The following is a 26,366-nucleotide window of genomic DNA, read 5'->3' as shown; positions in this document are numbered from 1 at the left end:
TGAATCTGTACTTCTTCATTTGATTGATTTGACTCGAGATTTGTTATCTTTGATGTAAAGATCACATATTGAAATTGAGCACTCTAACTTCATAAATATTGTCGTATTAGTAATATGCATTATATTAAGAAAGACATGAATAGATAAAATGACCGACAGTCCACCCTCTTTTTAAATATTTTGTTTATATTTTGAAGAGTAAAATGAATGTTAATTATTGTTAAGTTAATTTTTATATATAAATTTTTTTCATTTGATTTATTTTTCTCTTTATTTTAATTTCTTATAGTTTGGGTGAATTTCGGTCCATCATTTCAGAATTTTTATATTTTTTATAGATATGACTTGTATTCTCCTCTTTAAAGCAAGGGGGGGGGAACTGACTCAAAAAGGCATACTATTTAACTTGAAGGATATCATTATGTTTAAATTGTAATCTCTCCTTTTCGGTTCATTTTTTAATGAACAAAATATGCTCAGAATTTATTGATAAAATACTATATCAAATATAGTCTAATAATAATACATATATAATACTTTAAAACTACAAGACTACTCATGCTAACAAATTCTTATATTGTGGAAGTAATTAGATTAAATGCAGTGAACATATTTTTTTTTCATATGAAAAAGTTATTTTATATTAAGTGATAAGCATAATATAAGGTCATCATATCCACATTGTACCTTTTCACATATAGCTGATACCTGAGGCCACAACACTTGCACTCCATTTAACTGGGTCTGTTATGCTAGCTGCTCCCTCAGCACATTCCCAACTGGGCGACCCAAAATAATTTCTTTCCTCTATAATCACATGGTATTTCATTTGTTCCTTGGACTTCCTCTTTTCATCTCGTGTCCTCATGTCAGTGCAATTTATGGGTTATCATTTAATGGAATTTTAAATATATATCTAATTCATGTCCAGTACCACTTTTTTGTTTTGAAGGAAATTTTATTGCACAAATTAATATTTTATTTGACTAGTATATTAATATGTATAGTTAATTTTTCTATGGCCTTAAAATTAAATCTTTTTCTTCACTTTGACCCTTGATAAATTAAACTTTTTTCCAACAAAATATTGACCTGTCAGCACTGCAAAACCAAGATATTGCTGCACTTATTCTCACTAAAATTAATTGTATTTTTTCTAAAATTTAAATATTATAATACTTCTGAAGGTATGTTAATTTGTTTGAAATAAATAAAGGAATTAAAATTAGCTACACAGTAATTCTGATTTAAGTTTAGTTCTCCAGTGTTAATTCAGAGAGATAAATACTTTAACATTTGTGTCATTCAAGCTTTTGGTCCCCCCCCCCCCATGTCCTTTAAAATCTAATTATAACAGTTTGGTATCTTTCTGGCTATACAAATAACTCATGAGCTGCAGAGAATTGTAATTTCTGTAGCTTTACTTTACAAATGAGAGATGGTCTTGTTATGATTGCTTGAAGTCCTAGACCCTGTTGCTAATTACTTCTTTTCATCTTCTGCTTCTTCATTGAAAACACATTATATAGGTTCATGATTTGATTATTTATCTTCAAAATCATTGCTAAGATGAAGATTTCTGTCTAACTTCTAAGAAAACTATGCAGTAGCAATAATAAAATTGAATCTGATTGAATTGAAATTATATTGAATAGTTAAGTCAGAACACAACTATTATTTGTCATAGTTATTATATGTATTACCTTTCGGTTGATGCAGTTTGAGTGCCACAGTCACAATAAGATATTATGCCTTTCATAGATCTTATCTTGGAATCCTTTACAATCCTGAATTTGGGATTGGTCGGAGCTAGATTTGTAATTAAGTCGGAAGAGAACTTCCCTTGATGATGGAAAAGCTAATAAGTGCTTTTCTCTTGCTAATTTAAAAACAAAAAGCATATTTGACAGATTTTTCATTTTAAGAGGATATTTTAGGCTAAAGATAAAATATATAATTTTGGAACTTATGTTGTTTACCTTAAAGTACTGAAAATTTTGACATAACTTCTTTTTTGTTAATAAATTGGTATTCTTTTGCAGTCAAAATATTTTGAAGTACTTCTGAGAATTGCAAATTTGCCTTGATTTCAGGTGTAATGCAAATGGCAGTTCCTGCTCAAGGTAGCATTCAGCTTGGAACCCCCACTTCCCATGCCAGTGGGGTTCCTCCTGGTTTATCTGGTAGCAATACAAAATACATTGCGAATGGACATGGAAAGTAAGAAAATGTCTGTTTATCATCTATAGAGAATGAATGACATTTAAGGGTGATTTAAAAATAAAATTCTTACAAATCTAACTTATTTTTAAGTATGATTGAATTGTTTGAAGTTCTTTTTATTTTGATTTATAAATATCAAAGAAGTGTTCAAACTTTACTTGTGTCTAAAAGAAAGCATAGGAGTAAACTTTACTACAATAGATAAATATTTATTAAACTGAATTCGATACTGCAAAATTTAAGAAAAAAAGCTCTCTTATTTATCAAGTTTTAGACTACTACTTTTAGATTTTATTGAAATAGTGAAATTTATTTTCTACCCTTCTTAGACATTTAATGGGATTGAAATCAAATAAATCAAATGTTTTAAATTGAGCATACATTATATGGACTTGAATGAAATTAGCATAATCCATTTCCAGCGTATTCATTCTGATTTTCATTTTAACAGTGCTCTTATTGGTGACTTTTAATATTATTATTATCATTGTAGAATTCATTTTTCCTCATCTTCCACAATTTTTAGTGAAATTTGGTTTAATCTCATTAATTAATTTTTTTTCAATGTTTTGTAAATTTTAAAATAAGAGCTTCAATTTCTTTGCTGCTTTTGACCATATTACTTAAGTTTGTCAAAGGGTGGAGATTTAGAATAAATGATCCTTTTATTTCAAAACTAGTGATCCTTAGCCTGATTTTTATTAAAAAATAATACAATACCAGCTTGTTTATGCTATTGAAATTAATTGCTACATACTGGGGAGTTTTTTTTTTTAATGAAAAATTTTGTAAAGCATATTTATTATATTTCAGTTGAGCAGGTAAAATACCTTTTGAAAGAATTTCTTTGAATGTTTACAATTTACTTGGTAAGGAAATATTTGACTCTATGAGCATGGCTAGTGTGAAAATTCAAGTAATTTTTTTTAATTAATTAGGGTAATCTGGGGTAATTTCTTTCATTTCAGTTCAATCTAGATCTTTCAATTCTAGATTTCATTTATTTATCAAGTCAAAATTTTGTTGTACAGGGTGATTTGGTTGAAGTCTGGCTCATTGGGAATCTGAAAATTTCTATTGAATATGCTAATTGTGTTCTTTTAAAAATTATTATCTTAATTTTTTGATTTTGATCTTTTTGTGACAGCTCTTTGACAGTGAATAAAGGCTCAAATGCATGTATGCAAGGTGTAATTGTAAATAAGCCAACATCTGGCCATCCTGTTGTAACATCCCAAGTTTTAACTATAACTCCAGCAGTCAGTCCAGTGGTTGAGAATTCTAGATTACATTTAACAAGTGTTGCACAAACTTACACAATCACAACCCCACCGGCATCTACACCAACACAGCGACTTATTTTGCCATCCACTAGGTGAGTATTTATTAGTGATGTAGCAAGTTGATTTTGTTATATATTTGTAAACATATAGAAATTTATGTAATTATGTTAAGAGAAAATTTATGTACCTCCAAAAATTAGGGTTCAATGATACTTTTCCTTTAGCTGAACTTTTAGTCTCCACCAAACTTAAATGTTGACTTGACGCTATTCTGCCATTGCCAAACAATCATAATTATATGGGAAGTTATTACTAAAACTTTGGTGAACCTTATGGGATGATATTGTGAGCCCATAATTGAGGCTAAAAGTTATCCGGATAAGTTTTCACCACCACAAGTGAGAATTTTTGCATAAGTCATTATTACTGTGCATTATTATTATTATTATTGCTGTTACAAAACATCCATTCAAATCATTATAAAATTATTTTATTAAATTATCTTGAAAATTATATATAATTTTGGAGTTAACAAAATTGTTATGAACTATTAAAACTCCAAAATGCACCCCCCCCCCCAAATATTTCTGCAATTGTGCTTACTACTGTATGGCTAATTATAAAGTACTTTATGCCTGATAATGATAAAATTAATAGTCAGTTTTTTTGAAATCTGTTATTAGCAAACAAATGGTGATTATAAAGAACACATTTATAACATAATACTATAACATCTCGAGTGTATATATTTATGTATTTTCAAATGATTTAAAATATATTAGCAAAAATTACTTGAGCAGTGTTATATGGAGTAGAATATTCTACTTATTCCAATACTGAGATTAAAAACTTTGACTTTTTTTTCTAATGTACAGTAAAAATTCTCTTAAGAAAATTGTTAAACATTTTTGTTTTGTCTTTTAGACGTCAAGCAACATCTCCAGCATCCCCTGCTTTGGCTACACATCCAGTTTCACTTATTTCACCTGACTTATCCCCTACTGTGCCAGGTACTCTAATTCAGTTGCAGCAGTGCATGGCTGTAACTCCACAAAAAGGTAATTTTTATTTTAATTGGTGCTTATGTAGTATTAATATTTGTATTCATTGAATATTTATGTTTGGAATTGACACTGCTTTTAAAATAGAATGATATTCTTGGACTATAATTATTCTGTTATAATAATTCCATTTAAATAAAAATGAAACCATATAATTTGTAGAAATATAATTTTGTTATAGAAATCCAAATTACTAAGTACATGTTCTTCAAATTTTACTAATAAATTCAAGGTGTAATTACCTTCTATATCTCTTAGACTGTAGAAGGTAATTATTCTACATCCCTAGAGACAGTTGCATTCACTGTCTCTAGAGATAATTTTACATGTATGGCTATTGAAATTGTGTAATATTGTTTTACTTTCTAATATGTAGCTTTTATGTCATGTAATCATGTAACTACTAATGATTGATTTGATTTCATAATGTTAACCTTTGTAATCATTTGATGTATCTTGTATTTCCATGCAAATGTATATATCTGTTAAGGACATAGCCCGAAATCGGCCAGTTCATATTTTGACCATTGTTGCTGTAAACTTACCGGCCAATGTCCGATCTCTTCTTGATTTGGAACTTTGGCCAATCAATTCGCGAAGTGACTGGGCGATCGGCCAAGGTAGGAAGAAAGAAATCAAGTTCTGTGTACTATTTTTTATTAAGTACAATTGTTTCAGAAATGAGTTCAAATATAAGTGACACACCTCTGAGTTAAAAATAAGTTTGTAATATATAAAAATACAATATCCTGTTATTCTGTTCTCATATTAAAGCCATAATAGAAATTATTCAGTGAACATATATGCTGTAACAACGTGATAGCGTGAAGATTAGATTTGCGCAAATCAAAATGATGAATTATATCTTGAGCAAATGCATTGCATATTGTGTATGAATACAAAGGAAATTGAGTACTAAATTTGTCTACCACCTTTAAGGGTGATTCTTAGTCTTTTTCTGCTCCATAGACCTAATGTTAAAGATCCCAGCTCACATTATCTCCCCAAATATCACTTCAAAAAATATGAATTTTTTTGCAAAGGCAAATAGCAAATATAAGGGCTAAATAAAACAAATATGAAGAAAAAATAGTTCTGTTGTTAATATTATTTAAAGACATTTCTTTGTTGGTGCCATCTGTTGAATTTCACTGACAACATGTCCTTATTTATATTTTATACATAAATGTTATTATATTTATTTTGATTTACTCTTAATATTATTTTTTCCTTGTAAAAAAATTTTGTATTTTATGAATCGATATTTCGGAAGAGAATGTTCTCTGGAAAATTTAGCATTAGGTCTGTGAGGCAGATAAAGACTGACCATTACCCTTAAAACATTTCTTGGAATATGCCACTTTTGTGCGAATTGGCCTAGTTGGCAGCTCATTGGGCTGCAGATCGAACAGTCTATGTTCGAATCCATCTGGGTCTAACCATTTCAGTTGAGATTTCTTTTTGAAAATTTAGGTTTGCATAATTCTTGCAGATTTGAAAAAACACATAGTCATATTCAAATTCCTGTATGTATTCAAAAAGTGAGTACATGCATTTCACAAATTTAAGTTTTTTGTACTCGGAGCTATTATAACAGCATGAAGTACTCAAGAATGAGTACATTTTACTTATTTTTAAGAATTCCGTTTAATGTGCTACTTACTGGTCAATCTACCATTATCGCATCGGGCTTTGGCCAAAGATTCCCAGCCACTTCGTGAAATGTCCAGCCAAAGTAGAATATACAATATTAATTACAAGTACTTTGGACTTTGGCCAAAACGCGAAATGGCCAAACTTCAGGCTTTGGCTGTAACATATATATATATTATATATATTGTATATATAGAGAGAGAATAGATAAAGGTGAAAAATTCATAAAAAGTTATTATTTTAACAAATTTTTCTCAAATATAAAGAAAAGTTTTGATGAAAATTTCATAATTAAATTCCTATTTTATTTTTTTTAAATAATGTTTCAGTGTTTCCCATTTTTCTTAAATAATATTTGTATGCTTCCATGTAAAGAAAAGATTATTTTAGTGTTCCCTTTCTGTCAAATAAAAATAGCATAGATATTTTAAAGATTGCATTTATTAGTGTTCAAATTGCCATTCTCAAAGTAATTTAACTGTGAATTACTTTTTAAAATTTTTTATGCCTTCTGAAAAAAAATTAATTTTTGACAATTTTTAAAAATATTATTTGGTGTAGTTTAATTTTTTAAAAAAGGTTTTTCTTAGTAGTTTTTTTGCAACTGGTCAATAGTTTTTTTAGTTAATAATAGCTTTAGTTTTTTTTTTTTAATAGTTTTTTTGCAACATCATTTGAGTCAAGTTATAGATGATAAAGGATTTTCTGTAATATTTTATATAAAGGAATTTCTTGCATTAAAACTTTTATTCATATTTTAAAAAGCTTATATATGTATATATTTTCATTCAAAAGCCACATATTCTATTTAGGAATAAATAAAATTCAAAATTTGTAAGAATTTTTTAAATTTTATTTATGTAATAAAAACCAATAGACGATGAAAAAATGTTAAAACAAATATGAATTGATTTTAGCTTAAATTAATTTTTCTTGATTAGTTTTGAAGTATTTATTTTTTAAATACTGTGTCTAGTTATTTAAAAAATACTACAAAGCATCTTCATTACTTTCTTTCTTTTTCTTTTCTTTTCTTTTTTTTTTTTTTTTTTCAATATTCACTGTTGACAGTTTTAACTAGCATTAAAAATTTTAAATATGTAAAGTATTAGAATTATTGAAATATTCATATTCTTTTCTTTATTGATGATGTAAATAAATGTTAAAATCTAATTGTATGTAGTGAAAATTTATCACATTATTATATACTTAACTTGTTCTGTTTATAGACCCAACATCTTATGTAACAATGAACCAAGTTAAAGCACCTTCTGTGACATTAGTAGCTTCGGCACCCTCATCTATAAATTCCAGAACATCAATAAGTACATCAAGAAGTCCCCATAATCGAAGTCAATCACCACAATTTTATGCTGGTGAGTTCTTTTGTTCTCTATTTCTTTCTTTTCTTTATTGTAAACTTAAAATAATACAAATTCTAGAAAGAAATTTAAATGTAATTAAATTAAATATTTCAAATAAGAATAATAGCTTAAGTTCATATTGATACATGCAACACAGTATTGATAAACTTAATGTAAGGTTTTCAATGCTGTAATGACTTGAAAAGTCCCCTGTATTCCACTTAATTTAGGATTTTTTTTTTTTTGTGTGTGTGTATATATGCATGTATGTACCAATCATGGTAAACAAGGAAAAAGCAAAGTGATACAGATTTGGGAGAGACCAAAGATAAAGATGTTTTACATTAAGGCAAAGTAGTTGTTTTAACCTTTTATGGATTCAAAAAGAGTTGTTCCCACATTTGGAAAATAAAATCATGAAGAATTACTGATTTTGAATTCTGTAGAGGCTTGTAACATTATTTGCACAGGTTATATTCATTTCATTTTGAGAGAGATTGGAAATTGTGTACCTCAAAAATTAAAGTGTTTTTTTATGTAGAATGTAAGTGGTGAAGAAAAAAATTAAATTTTAAAGTGGGGAAAAATTTAAGCATCACATTTTTATATAAAGATTATTTAAAAAGCAAATTTTAAATGTTTGTTTTTAATGTAGACTACAGATATATATATAAAGAGTTTAAAATTTTATTTTATTTAAAAAGCAAATTTTAAATATTTGTTTATAATGAAGACATAAAGACTACAGATACATACATATATGAAAAAAGTTTAAAATTTTTTTTAGGCATTTAACATGAGCTCTATTTTTTTAAGTGGGCAACATCGAATCTAATCTTGGCATCCATGAAGTAATTGGTCCCTGATTACTGAACTCACTGCTGTGACAGTTTAGTTTCATTGAACTTGAAAAGTAGCAAGCATGCTCTCTCTTATGTGATCTTTACAGATAAGGTTATGTTTTTTTTAGATCTACATTCAAATACAGTTTGTGTATACCCACCAATCCAATTTTTATGCAATTTGGGAGATAAAGGGAAAAGTTCTGGCCTTCTTCAAAAGAAGTCAGCGATTTTTTATTTCCTTTGCATATACAGTCATCTATGAATTTCTTATATCATTTGTAAGAATTAGTATGATGCTCTTTGTTGAATTTGCATCTAAATGCACACATCTAATTTCAACAGATAATCCACTCTTTAGATATTGCAGCACACGAACTACCTTTCCTGTGGCTGTTGCCATTTTTTGGTAAATAAACAGCATTGCTTTTTTCGGGATTATCGGAATGCATAAAATAAAGCTTTGAACTTCTTTTGTTCAATTATGTATATATGCGACTCTATCTATTGTCATTCTTTAGAAATAAGTATTTCAGATCTGCTCCTTCATTTGAAATACTTCTGTATATATTATGCATGTGAGAAAATAAAATTCTACAAATGAAAATTCTATCATAATATTATTATTATGGCGTGGTGAAAACTTTCTAATCAAGATTTTTACTATATACAGTAGACTCCCGATTATCCGCGGGCGGTTTGCCGCTCAAAGGTTTTTTTTGACTGATTTTTTCAAAAAGGTGCAGTTTTACAGTTATGCTTTTGTAATTACATAACACATTACAGTATTAAAACAGTACATATGTATTAATTTTTCTGTGTATCCTTGACGCCTCTCGTAAGTACAAAGCACTTTTCTGTTTTCATTAACAAAATGCATTTTAGGTTAGTTTTGAGTGATATACTAAAATATTAAGCATTAGTTAAACATTTCCTGCTGTTTATTTTATGTTTTACTGTACATAAGACGATTTTTCAAAGTTGGAATGACTGTTTTCTCTTTTGCTATACCCGTTTTTAGCTTTTTTCGGATTATCCGCGATTTTTGTTATCCGCGGCGGCCGCGCCACCCAATTCCGCGGATAATCGGGAGTGTACTGTACATGTTTTACAAAAGAAATTGATAAGGATTTGTCTTGTTGAGAATTTTATTATTTGAGAATAATTGAACATATCATATTTCATTGTTTTGAATATAGGAATCATGGACATTAAATCTGGTGCTCTGTCCACTACCCCTGTGAGCTTAACACCAAACAGCAAAGGTGATCTTACATTTTCTGCTCATACATTTCATCCAAAGCCACAAAAAGTAAAAGCAACTGTTGCAAATGTACCATTAGCTACTTCTGTTGTGGATTCAGAAGCGAATTCCAAAGGTGACTCAAAAATTGGTAAGTACTTATTCTAATAACTTCCAGAATCCAACAAAATCTCATATAGAATTTTTGTTGATGTAAATTAATTTTTTATTTAGATAATGATGCAAACTCTTCAGATAATACAAAACCCCAAAGGTCATGCAAAGGGAAGCGTTACAAAGAAATGGTTGCAGAAGGTGGAATAAGGGCCAAGAAAAAAGTAAACATTTGCAATTCAATATGATGTACTTTTATCTTCATCTAATTTTGAATTAGTTTTCTGTGAAGAATTTATCTTAATTAAAATTTACCAGAGTAATTTGCATTGATATTTTAAGTTTTGATTAAACTGTCTATTTGAAACCTATTTCTTTATTTGTTTGGTATCTTCTTTCTTCAAACAAAATGAACGTTGGAGGAATATTGTGAATCTCTCCAAAACATTTCTAATAGTATTTTCCAGCTCCATTAATTAACTGTGTAAAGCATTGAATTCAATGCAGCTGAGAAACATTCAGTGAAGTAATTTGAAATTCATATGATGGTTTATTTATATTTGACTGTCCCATTCAATAATAATTAGTAATAAGAACAACTTCTATGTTATGTGCTTTAGTGTTTTACATATATAGGTTGGGAAAAGCTTTTAATGAGAGAATTGAAAGATTGTGTAGTTATATATGTAAATATGTTTTATTTTATTTTTACTGCATATAAAAATATTTACTATTAAAATATTAATATTAATTTGAAATATAAAAATAATTTTTATACACAAATTTTGTTTACTTATGCTCATATCCTTTTCTTTTAAATAATTAAAAAGTTAATGAAGTAGTGGTATAATATTTTTTTTTTCCTAACTAGGAAGTTTTGCCCCATCCTTGCTTTTTCTTGACAACCCTGAAGTTGTTCAATACAATATGTGATGTTCATCAGTTCTAGTTAGCAAGTTTTTAAATTCCCCTGGCCATTTATTCCATCCTGGAAATTTAATCTTTCCATGATGAGAACATACATTTTCTGATTGGCCTACTTTTAATTCAAGACTCAAAGCTCCACAATAAGTACATTATTTGCTTATATCTCCAATATCTAAATATTGAGTTAATTTTTCACATTTTGCCACCATCTTAACAGCTTCAGGAGCAGCTTTGCTTTTCAAATTGGCAGATTCTCACTTACGTCTTTCTTTGCATTTTTTTTATCTTATGTTGCTGGACACACCATTGCTATTTAAAAAACAATGCAGGGTTAATGCATTTATTACTTAGGTATTCAGACGATTGCTAGTCAAGAAATGAAACATTTTATTACTTGAAAAAAAAATAAATAGATAGACTATTCATTAGAGTTGCCACAAACAGTATCTCTAAAAGTAGAATTAACAAATAATATTGTTTTAAACTCATGTGCTGTTAATTTAGTATTAATTAAAGCTATAGATTTCCTTTTTTTTTTCACCATTTCACTTTCAGGTGCAATATAAATATTTACTATGACATTATAATAATTATCATTAAATATTTCAAACAATGCTGGCAAAACAAACCTCAAATGTCATGGATTAGATTACTTGCTATCTACCAATCGCGAAGCAAATAAAATGCAGTGTTTACATAAGCATTTTTTCTATAATAAGTAGATATTACTAACAGTAGTATAATAAAATAGTTTTGAATATGCAATGAAAGTACTTTAATAAGATTTTCTAACAAAACTTGAATGAAAAAAGGATTTAAAATAATTTAATTTCAATATTAGTAAAAAATATCCACTATTATTGGTGATATTTTATGAAATTAATTATTTACTTAGTTACTACCTAACTTATTTTATTTCATCATAACATGTAATTCTGTAATTAAAAATACTATGTTAATGTTAGTTTTTATAGTTTTCTAAAAATGTTTATAAAATGGTTATTTTTTAAGAAAAACTTTACTATGCACAACTGGATAGGATATATCTAATATTTATGTATAATCTTGCATATCTGTACATAATTTTTGAAGTTTCTTATATCTGATGAATAATTTTTTACAGCCTCCAAAATTAGGCTTAATCAGTGAGACCAATCAGTCAATTGAATCTCAAAGTACTAATGAAAATAATAATGAAGTTGTTTCAAACTTGAATGTACCTGCTGTGTCAGTTACTGTGACTTGTGATGCTGCTGATGCTGTGCCAGCTGCAACTGATGACATTCCCACTGAACCAGTTTCAGCTTCTTCCCCTCAAGTTTGTTTTGTTTTGGCCCCCACTCCAGCACAGCTGGGCCGTGCTCCTGGACAGTTGAATCAGCGCAGATCTTCTGAGTCTCAAGAAGCAACTTTAAAAACTGCTACGGATGAAGACCAGCATGAAGAATTAGAAGATGAAAAGCAAGCTGTTGCTGAAGGATCTCAGCAAGAACCACTGAGTCCTAAAAAGCCAAATCCTAAAAGAGCAGCTGATGATGGAATGGATAAGTAAGTTCTTTGTTACCTCTATGCAAAATCTTTTTGGCTGGTATTTTTTTAGATTTTTTTTTTATCTCTTCGTAAGAAAAAATTAGAATATTTCTGAACTTTTTATTTTTCATTGGATTTTAGTTTTCATTAGAATATTTCTGAACTTTTTATTTACTTTCATTTTACTTTGTAAAAAAATCATTGCTTATTCTGTGATGGAATCAAGTGTATGTTATATCAAATCAAATTTATAACATTATCCTTAATTAAAGATGATACAACCAAATGTCTATAATGCATCTAATTTTACAATTTTCAGCACACATATATATTTTTAATTTGTTGATTTATTGTTTAAGGATAAATGATAATTTTTTTTATTTTATTATTATGTGCAATACTGATAGAAATAAAGCATGAATACCAACACAAAACTCTATATATAAACTGATTTTTTTTTCTTTTTAATTTCAGGGTGCTGGAACAAGTTGATTTTGAAGCTCGTTTTGCATCATTACCTCAGTTCAATCCTGAAGAATCCCCTTCTGCTGCAGCTGCATCATTGCCGAACTCTCCTCGAGCTTTTGTTAATAGTTACAGAAAAAAAAGGCGTCTATCAAGTAAATTCCATACCATTTTGAAAATACTTTTGATGCATTTTTTTATTCATCACATAACTGAAATGTTATTTGATTTGAAATTTATTATATACTGATTTTCAAATTGTACATCTAGCTGCTCAAGATCAAGATGATCCTGAATCAGCAAAAAGCCCATGTAAACCAAAGGCACAGTCAAGTAGTTCTGAAGCAGGAACTCCAAAAACACCCAAAAGTGCTGTCTTCGAAGGCAATAAATTCTTTGGGCCTAATTTTAGCCTTGAAGGTATTTGATTTTGATATAATTTCCAAGTTTACATCGTGAAATTTTTTTGACAGATTTTTTTAAAAATTAAAACAAATGGACAAATGCATTTGTAATTTTGTTTTGCATTTGCCTAATAATAAACAACTTTTGTCTTTAGCAACTATTTTTGTATATAGAATTGAATTCCATTTCTAAAATTAATTTTTATTTCAGGTGTGAAAATAAAACTGTAAATTTTCTTTCTTTCACTTTCAAACGTACTTCTTCACTTATGTAACTATGATGTGTAGTAATAATATATAATTGATGGGAAGAAGCAGAATAAAAGGATACAATATGAGGAATTATGAGTTTAATTTTTTTTATGAGAGATGATTTACTCTTGTTTTGAACAGCAAATTTGAGAAGTCCTTTTTTGAGATTGGATAAAAACTTTGTAAATTTGTATTAGGACATACATGGAGATAGATATTCTGTTTTCTGTAGTGGATTTCTAGCTCTGCAAACTAGACAGTTGTCTGAAGTTGCTCAAGTTGATTAAGAAACTTAATTTTCCTATTTACCAAATAAAAAAGTCAAAAAAAATTTTTTTTTTGAATAATTTAAATATTAACATTTAAAATATCATTGATCAGACTTCTGTGTTTCATTTTGTTCACTTTGCTTCTATAGTATTAGGTACAAACATGGATCCTGAGTTGTTTAAAATAACTGATACAACATGTATGTTGCCAACAAAAATGTCAACCTAAAATAAATTATTAACATATTAAAAGAAATACCTCATAATGTGCACTGCATAGGGCTGCAAAATACTTAAATATGCCTATGTCTTATATATAAATAAATTAATAATAAATCATTAAATATTAAAATTTAAGCAGTAATAAAAATGATAATATTCTACATTTTAGTTCACTCATAAGTGTATTTCAACATAGTTTATGTTAAATTAGTTTAACATTCTGCATGATATAAAAATTCCAATTCATCAAATGTATAAAATCAGCAAACCTGTTGTAATAGCTTATAATGATTTTACATTTAAGTATATTTCATAAATCTTTGTTTTACTTTATAGACTTTGTGGAAGCTGAGTGTTCTAGTACTCATTCTCCAAGAACTCCCAAAACTCCTAGTGACAGTGACAAAGGCATGTCATCTCAAAGACGGATTTTGGATACAAGGCGAAGTTTAGTAATGCAATTACTGAAAGATGTTGGCTTATTTCCGACTGGTAATTGAAGCATTTGTTTGATAATTAAATAAAAAGTTTAGAGGTTGTAGAGAAGATATTCATTTATTTAAAGATATTTATTTCATTATTATTTTAAATAGATTATTTTTTACTATTATTTATAAATAGTAAATATTATTTATATTTTAAAATTTTTTATTTAGTATTTTTTCAAACAATTGCAATAAAAAAATCTCTGATTTTTACCAAAGGTATGTATGTATGTGTGTAAAAGATTTAGGATTAATCAGAGTAGTTTGGAAACATACTGATAGTAGTTAGCAGTACATACTGATGAATCCTTTTTCAAGGCACTCTTTCAAGGAAGATAATAAACTTTTCCAATTTTTTCATTGAATATTTATCTATTGTTTTTACTCTGATTGAAACTAAAGTGAAAACAAAACTTTTTCTAAATGACATTATTTATTCCTTACATTGGTCATTTGTAAGATATGTTGCTAAGTTATGCATTTCTTGGACCTGAAAGGTATAACATTGGTCAGAAAGATGCAATTTTCATTTTTAGAATTTCTTTTGAGATACAGGATAGTGTTCTCAGTTACCCTTGACATTTTTTGTTCTGGGGTAATAAAGTACAGGATTTTAATGTAATGAAAATCTGTATCTTTTTGTAGAAATAAATTCTATAAAAATATATATAGTAAAATTCATAATAAGTGTTACAGTAAATTCTATAATACTTTCTATTAAATCTATTATATGCATTTAGGATATATTATATGATAGTGATATTAAGTTTCAGAACATTGTAGTGTCCTGTCGCACTAGTAATGTTTATTATTTTTTATTTTTTCTTATTTTTCCTTTTTCTTATTATTAGTTTATTATTTTTCCTTTAACAGCTGATCTTCATAAAGACGATTATATAATCTATATGTATAATACTTTTCATATATGAGAACTAATTATTATACAAATTGATGTTGAATATAGAATTAAAAAAAAAAAAAAAAAAAATTGAAATCTAGGGATGGATGGGTCGCCAACATGAAGCTAAAAGATATAAGCTGAAGATGTCAGAAGAAGATAAATTCCGACTCTTTTCAATAAACTGGGCTGTGGAGATGTAAAAAATGATATCTTGTATCATTCATGGTTGAACTTTCAACAAATATGTATGCTTTGAACAATTTTGTTGAAGGTACCATCGTAAATTATCATTGTTCATTCATCTGAGAGATTCGTGTAGTTGATGGTGGTCAACAACAACAACTACTACTACAGGCACCATTTTCACTAAATCAAAACAAAAACAAAAATATGGTTAATGGTAGTTTATGATTGATGAGAGTTAAATAAAAGTTATATTTCCAGATCTTATCATCCTTTTCAGGCAGTGCAAATGTCAGAGAAAGCTTAGTTGAAATAGAGTTTAACCTTCTGCTTCATATGGGAGCTCTATTTTCTACTACTAAATTAAACTATTAATCCTTATTTAATTTAAAGCAAGTTTCTTAATAATAAAAACTGTAACAGATTTTTTTGCTGCAATGGATTGGTTAATTAATAAATTAATTTGGAAAAAAACTTTGTTTAATTAGACCTCCAGAATATAATTATGTACTGACATAAATAATAGACTATTTTTAATCTAATAAGAATACTTTAAGTCAAATCAAAGAAAATGCCAACTTCTACTGCAAAATTCTTCTGTTACCCTAATTGACTGGAAATCCCTTCCCTTTCATCCCACAGGTTAAACATTTGGTTTATTGTCAGAAATTTGAAATATTAATAATGGATGTACTTTTCCTACCACTGGATTGTAAAAGTATATTTAAGGAATTTTGCTTATATTTAAAAGTATTTTTATTATATGAAAAGATTGAATTTGTTGAACTTTTAATGTTCTTTTTCATCTCCTCTGTATTATATTTATTTCCTGAAAAATTCAATTCGTTAACTGGCAAATCTTTTTTTATTTTTTCAAAAAATATAATTGCCAGTTTAATTGTTATTTCCACTGCAGTTTTTTGTAATTTTATTCATATTAGCGCTTTATTCATTCATTTTTACTTTAACATATAATAAGTAAGAAGAAATGTTTGTTTCTTGTTCAGTGAGAAGTTCATTTCTTAATTCTTGTGTGTTCAACAATAAAAAAATGATAATATAAATAATTATCAAGCATTTGTATGTCAGTCTTCATACACTATAGTTAAAATTTATAACTTTCAGTAAATTAATGCTTTGTTTATTAAATATTCTAATTATTTCTCCTTAGCCCAAGCAACAGCACAGTTCCAACATATTCATCAAGAAGCTTTTCCTACCAAAAATACTCTTCAATTGAAAATAAGAGAAGTGCGTCAAAAATTGATGGCTCAGAATGCTGGGACACCTCAACCTCCTACCACACCTACTGCAACCAGCAGTAGCAACAATAGCAGTGCCAATACTGCATTAACTAGCACCCATGCTGATACTGTAGAAGGTTCTTCTAGTTCTAATTCATGGTCTCAGCAACAGTTTCTTGTTCCTGGACCCGTGGGAACAAACAGCAAGCTCCGTTCTGTTTCTACCACTGATGGGATAAAAAATTCTTGTTATATTCCAGAGAAACACCAAGAAAATAGAACTGATGCAGCTGTGAGTTCTGCTGAACAGAGTTGACAATCTACTTTCATAATCATGAAACACAGCTTATTCTGAGAAAAGTAATTATTGTTGTTGAATGTCAGTGTAAACTAGTCAAAAACAAAAATGATCAGACATATTGTTGAAATAATATTTATTAAAAATACAATTTTGATTTTTATTATACTCCCTAATCACTTTTATTATATTGGATGATTAGATATAATTTTTTATTTTAATTTGAAAACTGCTTTATAGAGATCATAATAGAATGATCAAATTTGGGGGGGGGATACACGGCTATTTTAATAATAAATATTGGTAAAAATATTTACTGAACTCTATTTAAAAAAAAAAAAAACCCATAGGAGCTGTGAATGTCGTTATATATTTTCTGAATACTTACAAGTTCTTGTTACATTTTTTGTAATGAAAATATTTGTAAAAATTAAGTTGCAATTGTTTTAAATACGTAATTCCAAATATAATTTTAACAAAAAAAATTGACATATTTTAAAAATATCAATATGGACCGGATTTAAAAAAGAAGTTATAATTCTTGGCTGGAATTTAAATAAGACAACTTTTGCAAGGTGAACTTTTTGCTTATAGCAGCTGGGGGGGGGATTTTATTTTATATTAAGATTCAATTTTTAATTCAATGATACAATTGCAGTTGTTCAATTACTAGATGGCTGTTCATAAGATATGTTTTAAAGGAATTTAACCATGCTATTTAAAGTTAAGGCACAATTTTTTAAACTTTGGGTCCATAATTTCATTCTTTTGTGTATATGCTATTAGCATGTAAATTTGTACATTATGTTAAGACTACGATTTTATGAATTTTTGAAATTGTTGTGATGATATAATGAGTTATGTGTTAAGTGGATGAAAATTATTACTTCCACCTTAATATAATATATGATCTGTATTTATCTATTAGTTGATTGTTATATTATTATTTAGACTTCGGAAAATTTTAAATGTTATTAAAGACCAGCGGGAAAAATGTTTGATGTAATTTAATTCGTTTATATTCTATGAAAGATTTATAGTGCAATTTATTTTGATAAAGAAAACCTGAAGATTTTTAATTTTAAAACGCATACACACACATTGTAGGGATTGAAATGATCAGTTCTTATGTATGATTGAAGTAACATATTTTAAAAAAGAGAGTGAGGTTTTGAAGAGAAATTTTCATTAACTAGAATTAATTTTATTGAAAATGTTAAATAATTATTTTATTTACTTTTTATATTGCTTAATGATATTAATTTATATTGTTTTCAATTTTACATATTGTAATTATATGTTAAGTTTTTATCATGATGTACATTATTAACAATAGGTTTCTTGTTTCAAATTAGAAGTTGATGTAAATAAAAGGCATAAATCTTGTGTATATGCATAGATAATTTCTTATTTAATTGTTGGAGTTGGCTTTTATGCATTTTATTAAATGATCTTGGGGAAATTAAAATGTATTTTTTTTTCTTTTTTAATCTTTAAAATTTTATTGTGAAAAGCTGATATGTATGTAAGTATGTATGTGTGTGCATGTGTTAAAAAATGTATTAGTCTTTTGTAAGCTGGAACATATTGTTTTATTACTTTCTTTGAACTATAGTTTCATTATAATTGATATTTTTATTATTTTATCATTTTAATATGTGACATCACTTAGAAATTTGTTAATTTTGTCAGTGCTAATGGTTGAAGAAAAATGAGAATTCATTTTTAAATAAATAACTATTTTACACAGTTGCATTGCATTAGGTGTTGCATAGCACAGCTGTTTACACCTGTAGAGACAACCTTGCTATATAGACATACTGATGTTGCTAATTTGCTAAGCAACTTTAAAAACAAACTTATGTATATATTCACATGTAAATGAATGTATTCTTTAAGAATACAAAGCAATGACCTAAATTTAGTGATCGAAAAAAAATAAAAGAGTGAGAATATGTATTTATGATAGAAATATGAGAGACCTTTTTAAATTGAACATCTGGGCAGCTTGGACTTAAATGCTCACTGCAGATGTTCCCCCTCCCAATTATTAGGGATTGGATGTAAAAATGTTTTAATATTGTAAATAAATGCTTAGTCAATCGCAGATGTACAAAACAATGTAGAGATGAAAAATATGTAGATTTTAGTATTTATACTTTTAGTATTATGTATGATTGAAGTTTGTTTTTAGTTTGTTCATGTGCTCAATTTTGTTTTTAGTCAAAACGAGCAAAATGGTAATCTCATACAGTGAAGTTAGTTCTCACTGGAACTTTGTGATAATTCTTTTTTTATTCTGCTTTCATTGAGTATTCAACTTGTTTCCATTATTAAAATAAATTCATTTAAAGATTTTTTTTCAGTTTGGGGTATTTTTGAATGATAAATGTGCAACAATTAGATTTCCAAAGTAAATGAAATTAACTATATATATACTTTATAATGGAAAAGTGATGATTGATATTTTTATATGAATTTCATCTAGTTCTTGTTGAAATGTAGTGTTCTGCATTTTGTAAATATATCACATGTATGTGGTCTCATTCTTAAAAGCACTTTTTATTGTTGTCAAATGTGCTCCACTATGTTAAACTGATTGTAAAATGTTTTGTTGAGATGTCATAACCCAATATAAATATATTGCCCCAGAAAGCAGAAATAAAAAATATACTTTACTGTTTCTTTTTTTTTTTTTTTTTTCTTTCTTTCTTTTCCTTCTCCCTTTTGTGCATTAATACAAAAAACATTTCTCAGTTAAATGAAAAATAAAATTTTATAAATTTTATTTATAGAAATTCAAGGCAATTAATAGTTTTCACTTGGAAAGCAATAGATTATTAGTATAAAAATCAGTTCTCAATTAACGTGAGAAAATTCAAAGAGTAGATATTAAATTTGGTTCATGTAAAAATTCAATAAACTATGATGATATTTCCCCCTTCATGGATATTCCTGCGAATGCTATCAGTCATATAAAATATCTAGTTGATTCTAAAAATTAACATTATTTGAAACCAGAAATATTTAAATAATTCAAATACACATAATTCTCATGAAATGTGAGACTAACCAAAAAAAGACATTGGACTCTCATAATTCTAAAACTTACTATTAATATAAATCAATTATAAGATTAATTTAAAACCAAAATTTATTATAAAAGAGTGAACAAAAATAAAAATAGAATTATTTTGATATAGAAAATAATTTAGTTCAATAAATAATGAAAATATATTATGTTTTACTATAACTATTAAAGTGAAAAATAAAATTTTGGACTTTTTTTCTTCAACTAATCTATTTTAATACACTTCTAAGGTTTATGAATTTTTCTTTATCTTAAATATGCAATTTTGCCAATTTTTATATTATTCTATATTTATATATTAAAATTAACTGGTAAATAAAATCTTCAAATAAATATTTTCTGATTTTTACACTAAATATACTAACTTTATTGCAAATTCAATACAAGATGTTATTTCATCAATGTAATAAGAAAAATGTAGATAACTTAAGTTCATTTAACAAGATGTCCAGGCTTTTATTTTATACTTAATAAATTAGTATTTTATATTACTTTTAGGTGAGATTTTCTGTTTAAGTGAAAAAAAAAATTATCTCAAAATTCTGTGTATTGAGTGAAGCTTTAAAAAGATTTTTATTGTAATTCTAGTATTGATCCAAGAAGAATTATAATTTTTAAAGGAAAAACCGACCTAAATTCTTTTTTGATCTCAGTTGTATATGATTCTAATCAATAAAAAGTTTTTGTAAAGAATATCTTCCAAATTAAATATCTGCTTTAAGAATGAAATAAAGTAATAAGAATACTAATACATAATAAGGAATTTATAGAAATTGAAATATGCTATATTTTGCATGTTTATCCCTCAACATTTTAAAATAAGAACTAGGGTAGGTCAAAGCAGATGTAAAAGAATGAAGAATATTAGATGTCTGAAAAAAGTGCAAATAAATGCAGGTGCAATTTTTAATATTCTTCACCGTTTTAAGAATGATAAATTAATATCAGTGGTATAACTTGGCAGTATAGGGCCTCTTTATATATTTGAGGTAAGTCTGTATTATCATTATTACTCAAAAAGGACACTTTAGCCTTTTGGGTTGTAAAACCTTTAAAAAAAGGAAGAGTGTTACAACATACACATATTCTACTACTGCCTTTTCTTGAGATGGGTTCCCAAAGATTGAAGACAGTTAGCATTATGTAACCGCTATTACATAATGCTAACTGTAGTTGCATCAATATTATTTACTGATACCACTGGTTGTATAAGTGTTACATTTTCAAAAATATTATAAAGTTTTATATTCCTGAACAGACTGTTTGCCAATAGATATATCTAAAAATAAACATCTTTATCATATCTTAAACTCATATTTGATTAATTTTTATTATTCAGGAACATTCTTATTAATAAATGAAGAGAAGAGGATAATAATTAATCCCTCCATAGATATGTATATTTATGGTTCTGGAGGAGGGGATTTTTATGCAATGCCTGTATAAATATAGATTGCATGCTCACACAGAGAAGTCAATGATCAAGATTTTTGATTTGTTAATATATTAACTTTCTGACGTAAGCAGATGTCAGATCCATTAGACTATTTCAAACAAGTTCTAAGTAGTTCTGATTTTTACACAAAAAATATAATTAATTACGAATCTATAGCGTTAATTTCAATGCAGATTTAAACAGAAGAAAAATACAATTAATAATTATTGAATTAAATTAATGCATTGAGAGAAATAAACATGGCAGTCATTCTATTAAAAGATTATTTTAAAGGAACATTCTGAGCTACAGAAATAAATAAAATTTTGAAGTAGTTTCAAGGAATATCAACCAGCATAAAAATACTCTTTAAAGGTTTCGTATAATTGAAACTTTTTATATCCATTAACAAATATTACAATGAAAGTAAATCTGGGGTTCTGGAATATATAAAAGAAATCATTTAATTTTGGCCAAACAGTAGAAAGATTTATAAAAATAGTTACCAGTATTTCAAACTGAAAAACAAACAAACAAACAAACAAAAAAAAAACAGCTGATGCTTTTCAATTTCTTTGTTATATGTGATATTAAACATAGTTTCAGTGTTCCAATTTTCCCCTTTAAATATTACAAAATTTGTATTCAGTATTTAAGAGAAGAGACAAAAGAAATTCTTTTAGAGAAATTAATTTTTTAAAAATAAAATAGGGTCTTTTCCAAAATGATTGGGATGATTTCCAAAAAGATAAAAATGACAATCACCATGCAGTGACAAAATTTCCTCGAGCTAAAAATAACTATGCATTTTAGACAATAGTTGAAGCAAGTTGGCAGACTAATCATGTTGGACCGGAACACAAGAAATAAAATTCTATGAATGCCATATGATGTAATACTTTTACATAATTCTTAGTGGGCGCACACACCATGCCAGTCATAAATTAGCCAATCAAAATTATGTCCGAAAATCATGATTATTGGAATGAGCTGGTACTGCAAAAAGGTTATGTTCCTAAAAAATGATGTTTTTATATGGGGGAAAAACAACAACAACAGGGGCTAGAGAAACAAATGCATTAGAAAAGGATGTTCTAAAAGTGACATTCTCATAGTAAATGAAATCATTTTTTCATAAATGAAAGTTGAATTGATAATATTGATTTCATAAAGATTAAGAATAAAAGTCATTTTACACAATTATTTAAATATTATTAATCCTGGCATACTGCTTCAATTTTACTTTCTGAGTACACTTGTTGAACTATTAAGATTCTTATATAAGGTGAATGAGACAAAAAGAAGAAATGTGAAAATATAGGAAATTTTCCTCAAATTTGCAGTTTGAAAAAAAAAATTATTCCATTAAAAATTATTAGTGTAACTGCTAATTTTTATTAATTTATATAGAAAAAAACTAAATTACAAATTCACAAAATTAACTTATGCATTTTATAGGTTTGGGTGTATTTTATTCTTAGATACGAGATCAAAAGATTGTTTTGGAAGAAATATTTTTTAAAGTACCAATGAATTGACAAAACATTAAAAAAATACAGTTTATGCAACTTTGAAATTTGAACATACATTCTGAATGAAACAGGCATTCAAAAAACACCTGCAAAAATAATGAAACATCACAATATATATATATATAAATAAGCATTTTGTGGGATTAAAAAAAAAAAAAAAAAAAAAAAAAACTAAACATTATTTTGAAAAAAAATTATAATACCATTATTCATATGTATACTGTATTTCAAATGCATTCATAATGAAATTGTAATAATGATTGTTATTAAGTAAATAAATTAATTAATCCATTACAGACTCAACTAAATGATATTTATATGATGATAACCTTTCAAATGAAACAGATTGAATGCAGATACTGAATTCATTCCGTCCTTATCCATTTTTCTCAGACAAAAATAATATAAAGTAGTTTCTTGTAAATAGGCATCTATGAAAATATTTTCTTCACTTATGCTCAGTAGTTCCATGGTGTTTTGAAACCAGCAGCCAAACCAAATAAATAGATATATAATAATATTTTCCTATTTTTTTTCCTCCAAGAATTTATTCATAATTTTTATGATTATGATAACAAATAATAAATTAAAATAACCCACCTCTCTATCCTTAATTCAGAATGTCATTAAAGTTAATTCTTTGTGTTTGGATGCCTTTAATTAAGTACTTTTCTAGATAATGTATCATTTTGATACTTTTTGTTCTAAAAATATTTGGGTGGGTGGGGAATTATCTGAAACAATTATAATTGTTATATTAAGTAACTCAAAAATGAACTCATAAATTCAATGAAAAATTCTATACTTCATAATTTTTAGAGAGTAAAAATTTCCAATGAAAAATTCCTACTTCAATTTAAACTTCTTGAACATCTGCCATTTTTCTTCCTTTTCATAACTTATTTTATGACAAATATTACATCAATTGCTAGAATTTGTAGATGTTTTTTCTTTATTTTGTATAAAAAATAAAGATTTAATAAGATAAATGTTTATAATACATAAAAGTCTGGATGAGAATAATTGAAATTGAAATTCCAACTCTAATGATAAGAATTTAAGAAAGTAAAGTGCTTTAAATTATTTTTTTGATAAAATTTAGCTTGAAATTTTTTAATAGCATGCAAATTGTAATACCGTTTAGAGCATCAAACTCTATTTTTTTAAATAAAATTTGCAATAAAGAATTTTTGACGTGAAAAATAAAAGGGTGAATTAAAAAAAAACTAAAAAGCATATGAGATATGCAAAAGTATTTTAAATTTATCAAACATAAATATTCACATTGTACAATTTCTTTTGAACACAAATTTTTACTTCAGGTAGGAAGAGGAGAGGAATAGCTCATCATTGTTGGAACTAAAATACAATTTTGTATTTAAAAAGTTAGCAGTGATGATTGAAGAATTATGCATATAGGACAGTAATTGTGTTTAAATTTTTATCACATGAATTAAGGGATTTTTGTATAACAATTTTCATGTAAATAAATTTACAGAGTAAAATGAGTAATCTGGAAATGCATACTTTTATTTGACATATCTTAATTTCAAAACCAAATGATATATCACATGTCATAACAGCAATAAATCCATTTGGTTTAAACTCTATTGCAATATATTTTACCATAGAGATCATGTATGAGCAATAATGGTTGCAATTACAGAAATTTCATAAAAGTAATAATTTTTTTATGTGAGTACTAGAAATAATTATAATATTTATATATACAGTAATATTTTTTTTTTGGCAATGAAAAAATTCTTCCTTTTTTAACAATTCAAGTAAAAAAAAAAAAAAAAAAAAAAAAAAAGCTTTGTATTGAAGCAATAAATTTAGGACATGATTTTACCTCCACTTAAAGGTTAATGTTATCTTAAACTGATATATCTTTGTTAAAAAATTTGAATGCAAAAATAAGTAAAAATAATTCTCTTTTTTTTTTTTTTGCAAAATTACAGATAACAAATCTAAAATATATTAATATTTTATTCTTAAACACAAAAAGCATAAAATAGAGGATATGAAAGCCATAATTTAAGATTTATGGAAGTATCAATAGTATATGTTCAGTGAAAATGTCTGATGAATGCCATTTTATTTACAATACAAGGCAGACAAGATCTGCGTTTAAGATATCTGAAGGTAGAAGCATACAAAATGGTCACTGTAAACAGAGGAAGAACCTCAACTGCACTGCTTTTCAGTTTACTATTTATATGACTATGCATATCACAAACATGAACAAAAATCACAGTTAAAAGCATCATGAAATTAAAGGTCTTGCATCTTTCTTCCACAAAAAAGCATACTCCCACGTGGCTGACTTAGTAAAGAAAATATTTTATACAAACCAAGTCCATCCCTGCACTGATAACAATTTTTCACATTTAACAAACAAGTTTGGGATTTACATCTTTGCAACAATTTCTTTCATGTAGATATCACAATGTATTCAGTAATTCCATTTTTGTGAAGATTTAACAGGTCAGTGTTTTTAAAGAGCATTATAAAAAAAATGATGCTTTCTCTCGATATTTTTATTTATTTCTTTTTTATTTCAGTTTTTAAAGCAAGGCCAGAGAGGATGCCATCCTCCAAGCTAGAAAATTGTCTCAAAACAACCTGCTTGTTTGTTTTTTAAATAAAACTTGTTAAGCATGTTTCACTTTGCAACTTGGGCAGCTTCATATTCACCAGATTTGATAGCCATATCAAGAGCTTCTCGGTATGCCTTTTCTAAGTTATAAATTCGCTTTTTGGCAGGTGCAGGGCGTGACTTTGGCAGGTCGTTTGAAGGATCCAAAAGTTTGCTAAGAAAGTCTTGCAACTTTTCTTGCTTTGTACCTAGTATTAAAAAAATAACCAATAAGTCTAAAATTTTAAAATCTTACTCATCTGAATTTTTTAGCAAGGAAAGAGGTGAAAAACTCATCAATCAATTAAGAGAAGGATGTAGAATTCAATAATTAAACTTCTAGAAATTATTAATCATATCAAAATTATATATAAAAAGAAACAATAGAACATGATGTTAGAAGCATAAAATGTGACTGCTTACAAAAGAATCAAGTACAGGAAAAGAATATAGCAAAGATTTGAAGAAAATACTTAACATGCTCAAAAATTTCAGCAACATGTTATACATATTGCCCAGATTTTCTTCTTGATACCATTTGGTATCTATTTTTTATTACTATAACTACAATGTGTTAAAATAGCTGCTGCTTAATGTGGTTACTACAGGTTTTATGCATTTTGATAACACCGACTGATAACAATAATAGAATTAGGTAAAATCTACTATATTTTTATTAAATCAAGTGAAATGGAAAGAAAAACTAG

General features: G+C 27.0%; 2 protein-coding genes across 5 annotated transcripts in view; one reads left to right on the top strand and one right to left on the bottom strand.

Moving 5' to 3' along the window:
• The window catches only part of LOC129983650 (protein capicua homolog), a 36,816-nt gene extending 17,170 nt beyond the window's left edge, over positions 1-19,646 (top strand). For all 3 annotated transcript variants that reach the window (XM_056093211.1, XM_056093209.1, XM_056093210.1), the window contains exons 10-20: positions 2,094-2,220; positions 3,371-3,598; positions 4,431-4,564; positions 7,450-7,596; positions 9,626-9,820; positions 9,904-10,007; positions 11,834-12,258; positions 12,715-12,860; positions 12,976-13,125; positions 14,189-14,344; positions 16,593-19,646. In XM_056093211.1, coding sequence (XP_055949186.1) covers positions 2,094-2,220; positions 3,371-3,598; positions 4,431-4,564; positions 7,450-7,596; positions 9,626-9,820; positions 9,904-10,007; positions 11,834-12,258; positions 12,715-12,860; positions 12,976-13,125; positions 14,189-14,344; positions 16,593-16,981 — 2,201 coding nt within the window. In that variant the 3' untranslated portion in view covers positions 16,982-19,646. The remainder of the gene's footprint in view (positions 1-2,093; positions 2,221-3,370; positions 3,599-4,430; positions 4,565-7,449; positions 7,597-9,625; positions 9,821-9,903; positions 10,008-11,833; positions 12,259-12,714; positions 12,861-12,975; positions 13,126-14,188; positions 14,345-16,592) is intronic.
• A 4,620-nt stretch (positions 19,647-24,266) lies between these two features.
• The window catches only part of LOC129983746 (ubiquitin carboxyl-terminal hydrolase 25-like), a 36,261-nt gene continuing 34,161 nt past the window's right edge, over positions 24,267-26,366 (bottom strand). For both annotated transcript variants that reach the window (XM_056093356.1, XM_056093357.1), the window contains exon 22: positions 24,267-25,868. In XM_056093356.1, the coding sequence (XP_055949331.1) occupies positions 25,687-25,868 (182 nt within the window). In that variant the 3' untranslated portion in view covers positions 24,267-25,686. The remainder of the gene's footprint in view (positions 25,869-26,366) is intronic.

This window comes from Argiope bruennichi, chromosome 9, assembly GCF_947563725.1.
Source record: "Argiope bruennichi chromosome 9, qqArgBrue1.1, whole genome shotgun sequence".
Lineage (NCBI taxonomy): Eukaryota > Metazoa > Arthropoda > Arachnida > Araneae > Araneidae > Argiope > Argiope bruennichi.
The sequence above is the reverse complement of the archived record's forward strand: the minus strand, read 5'-3'. Positions and strand labels throughout refer to the sequence as shown.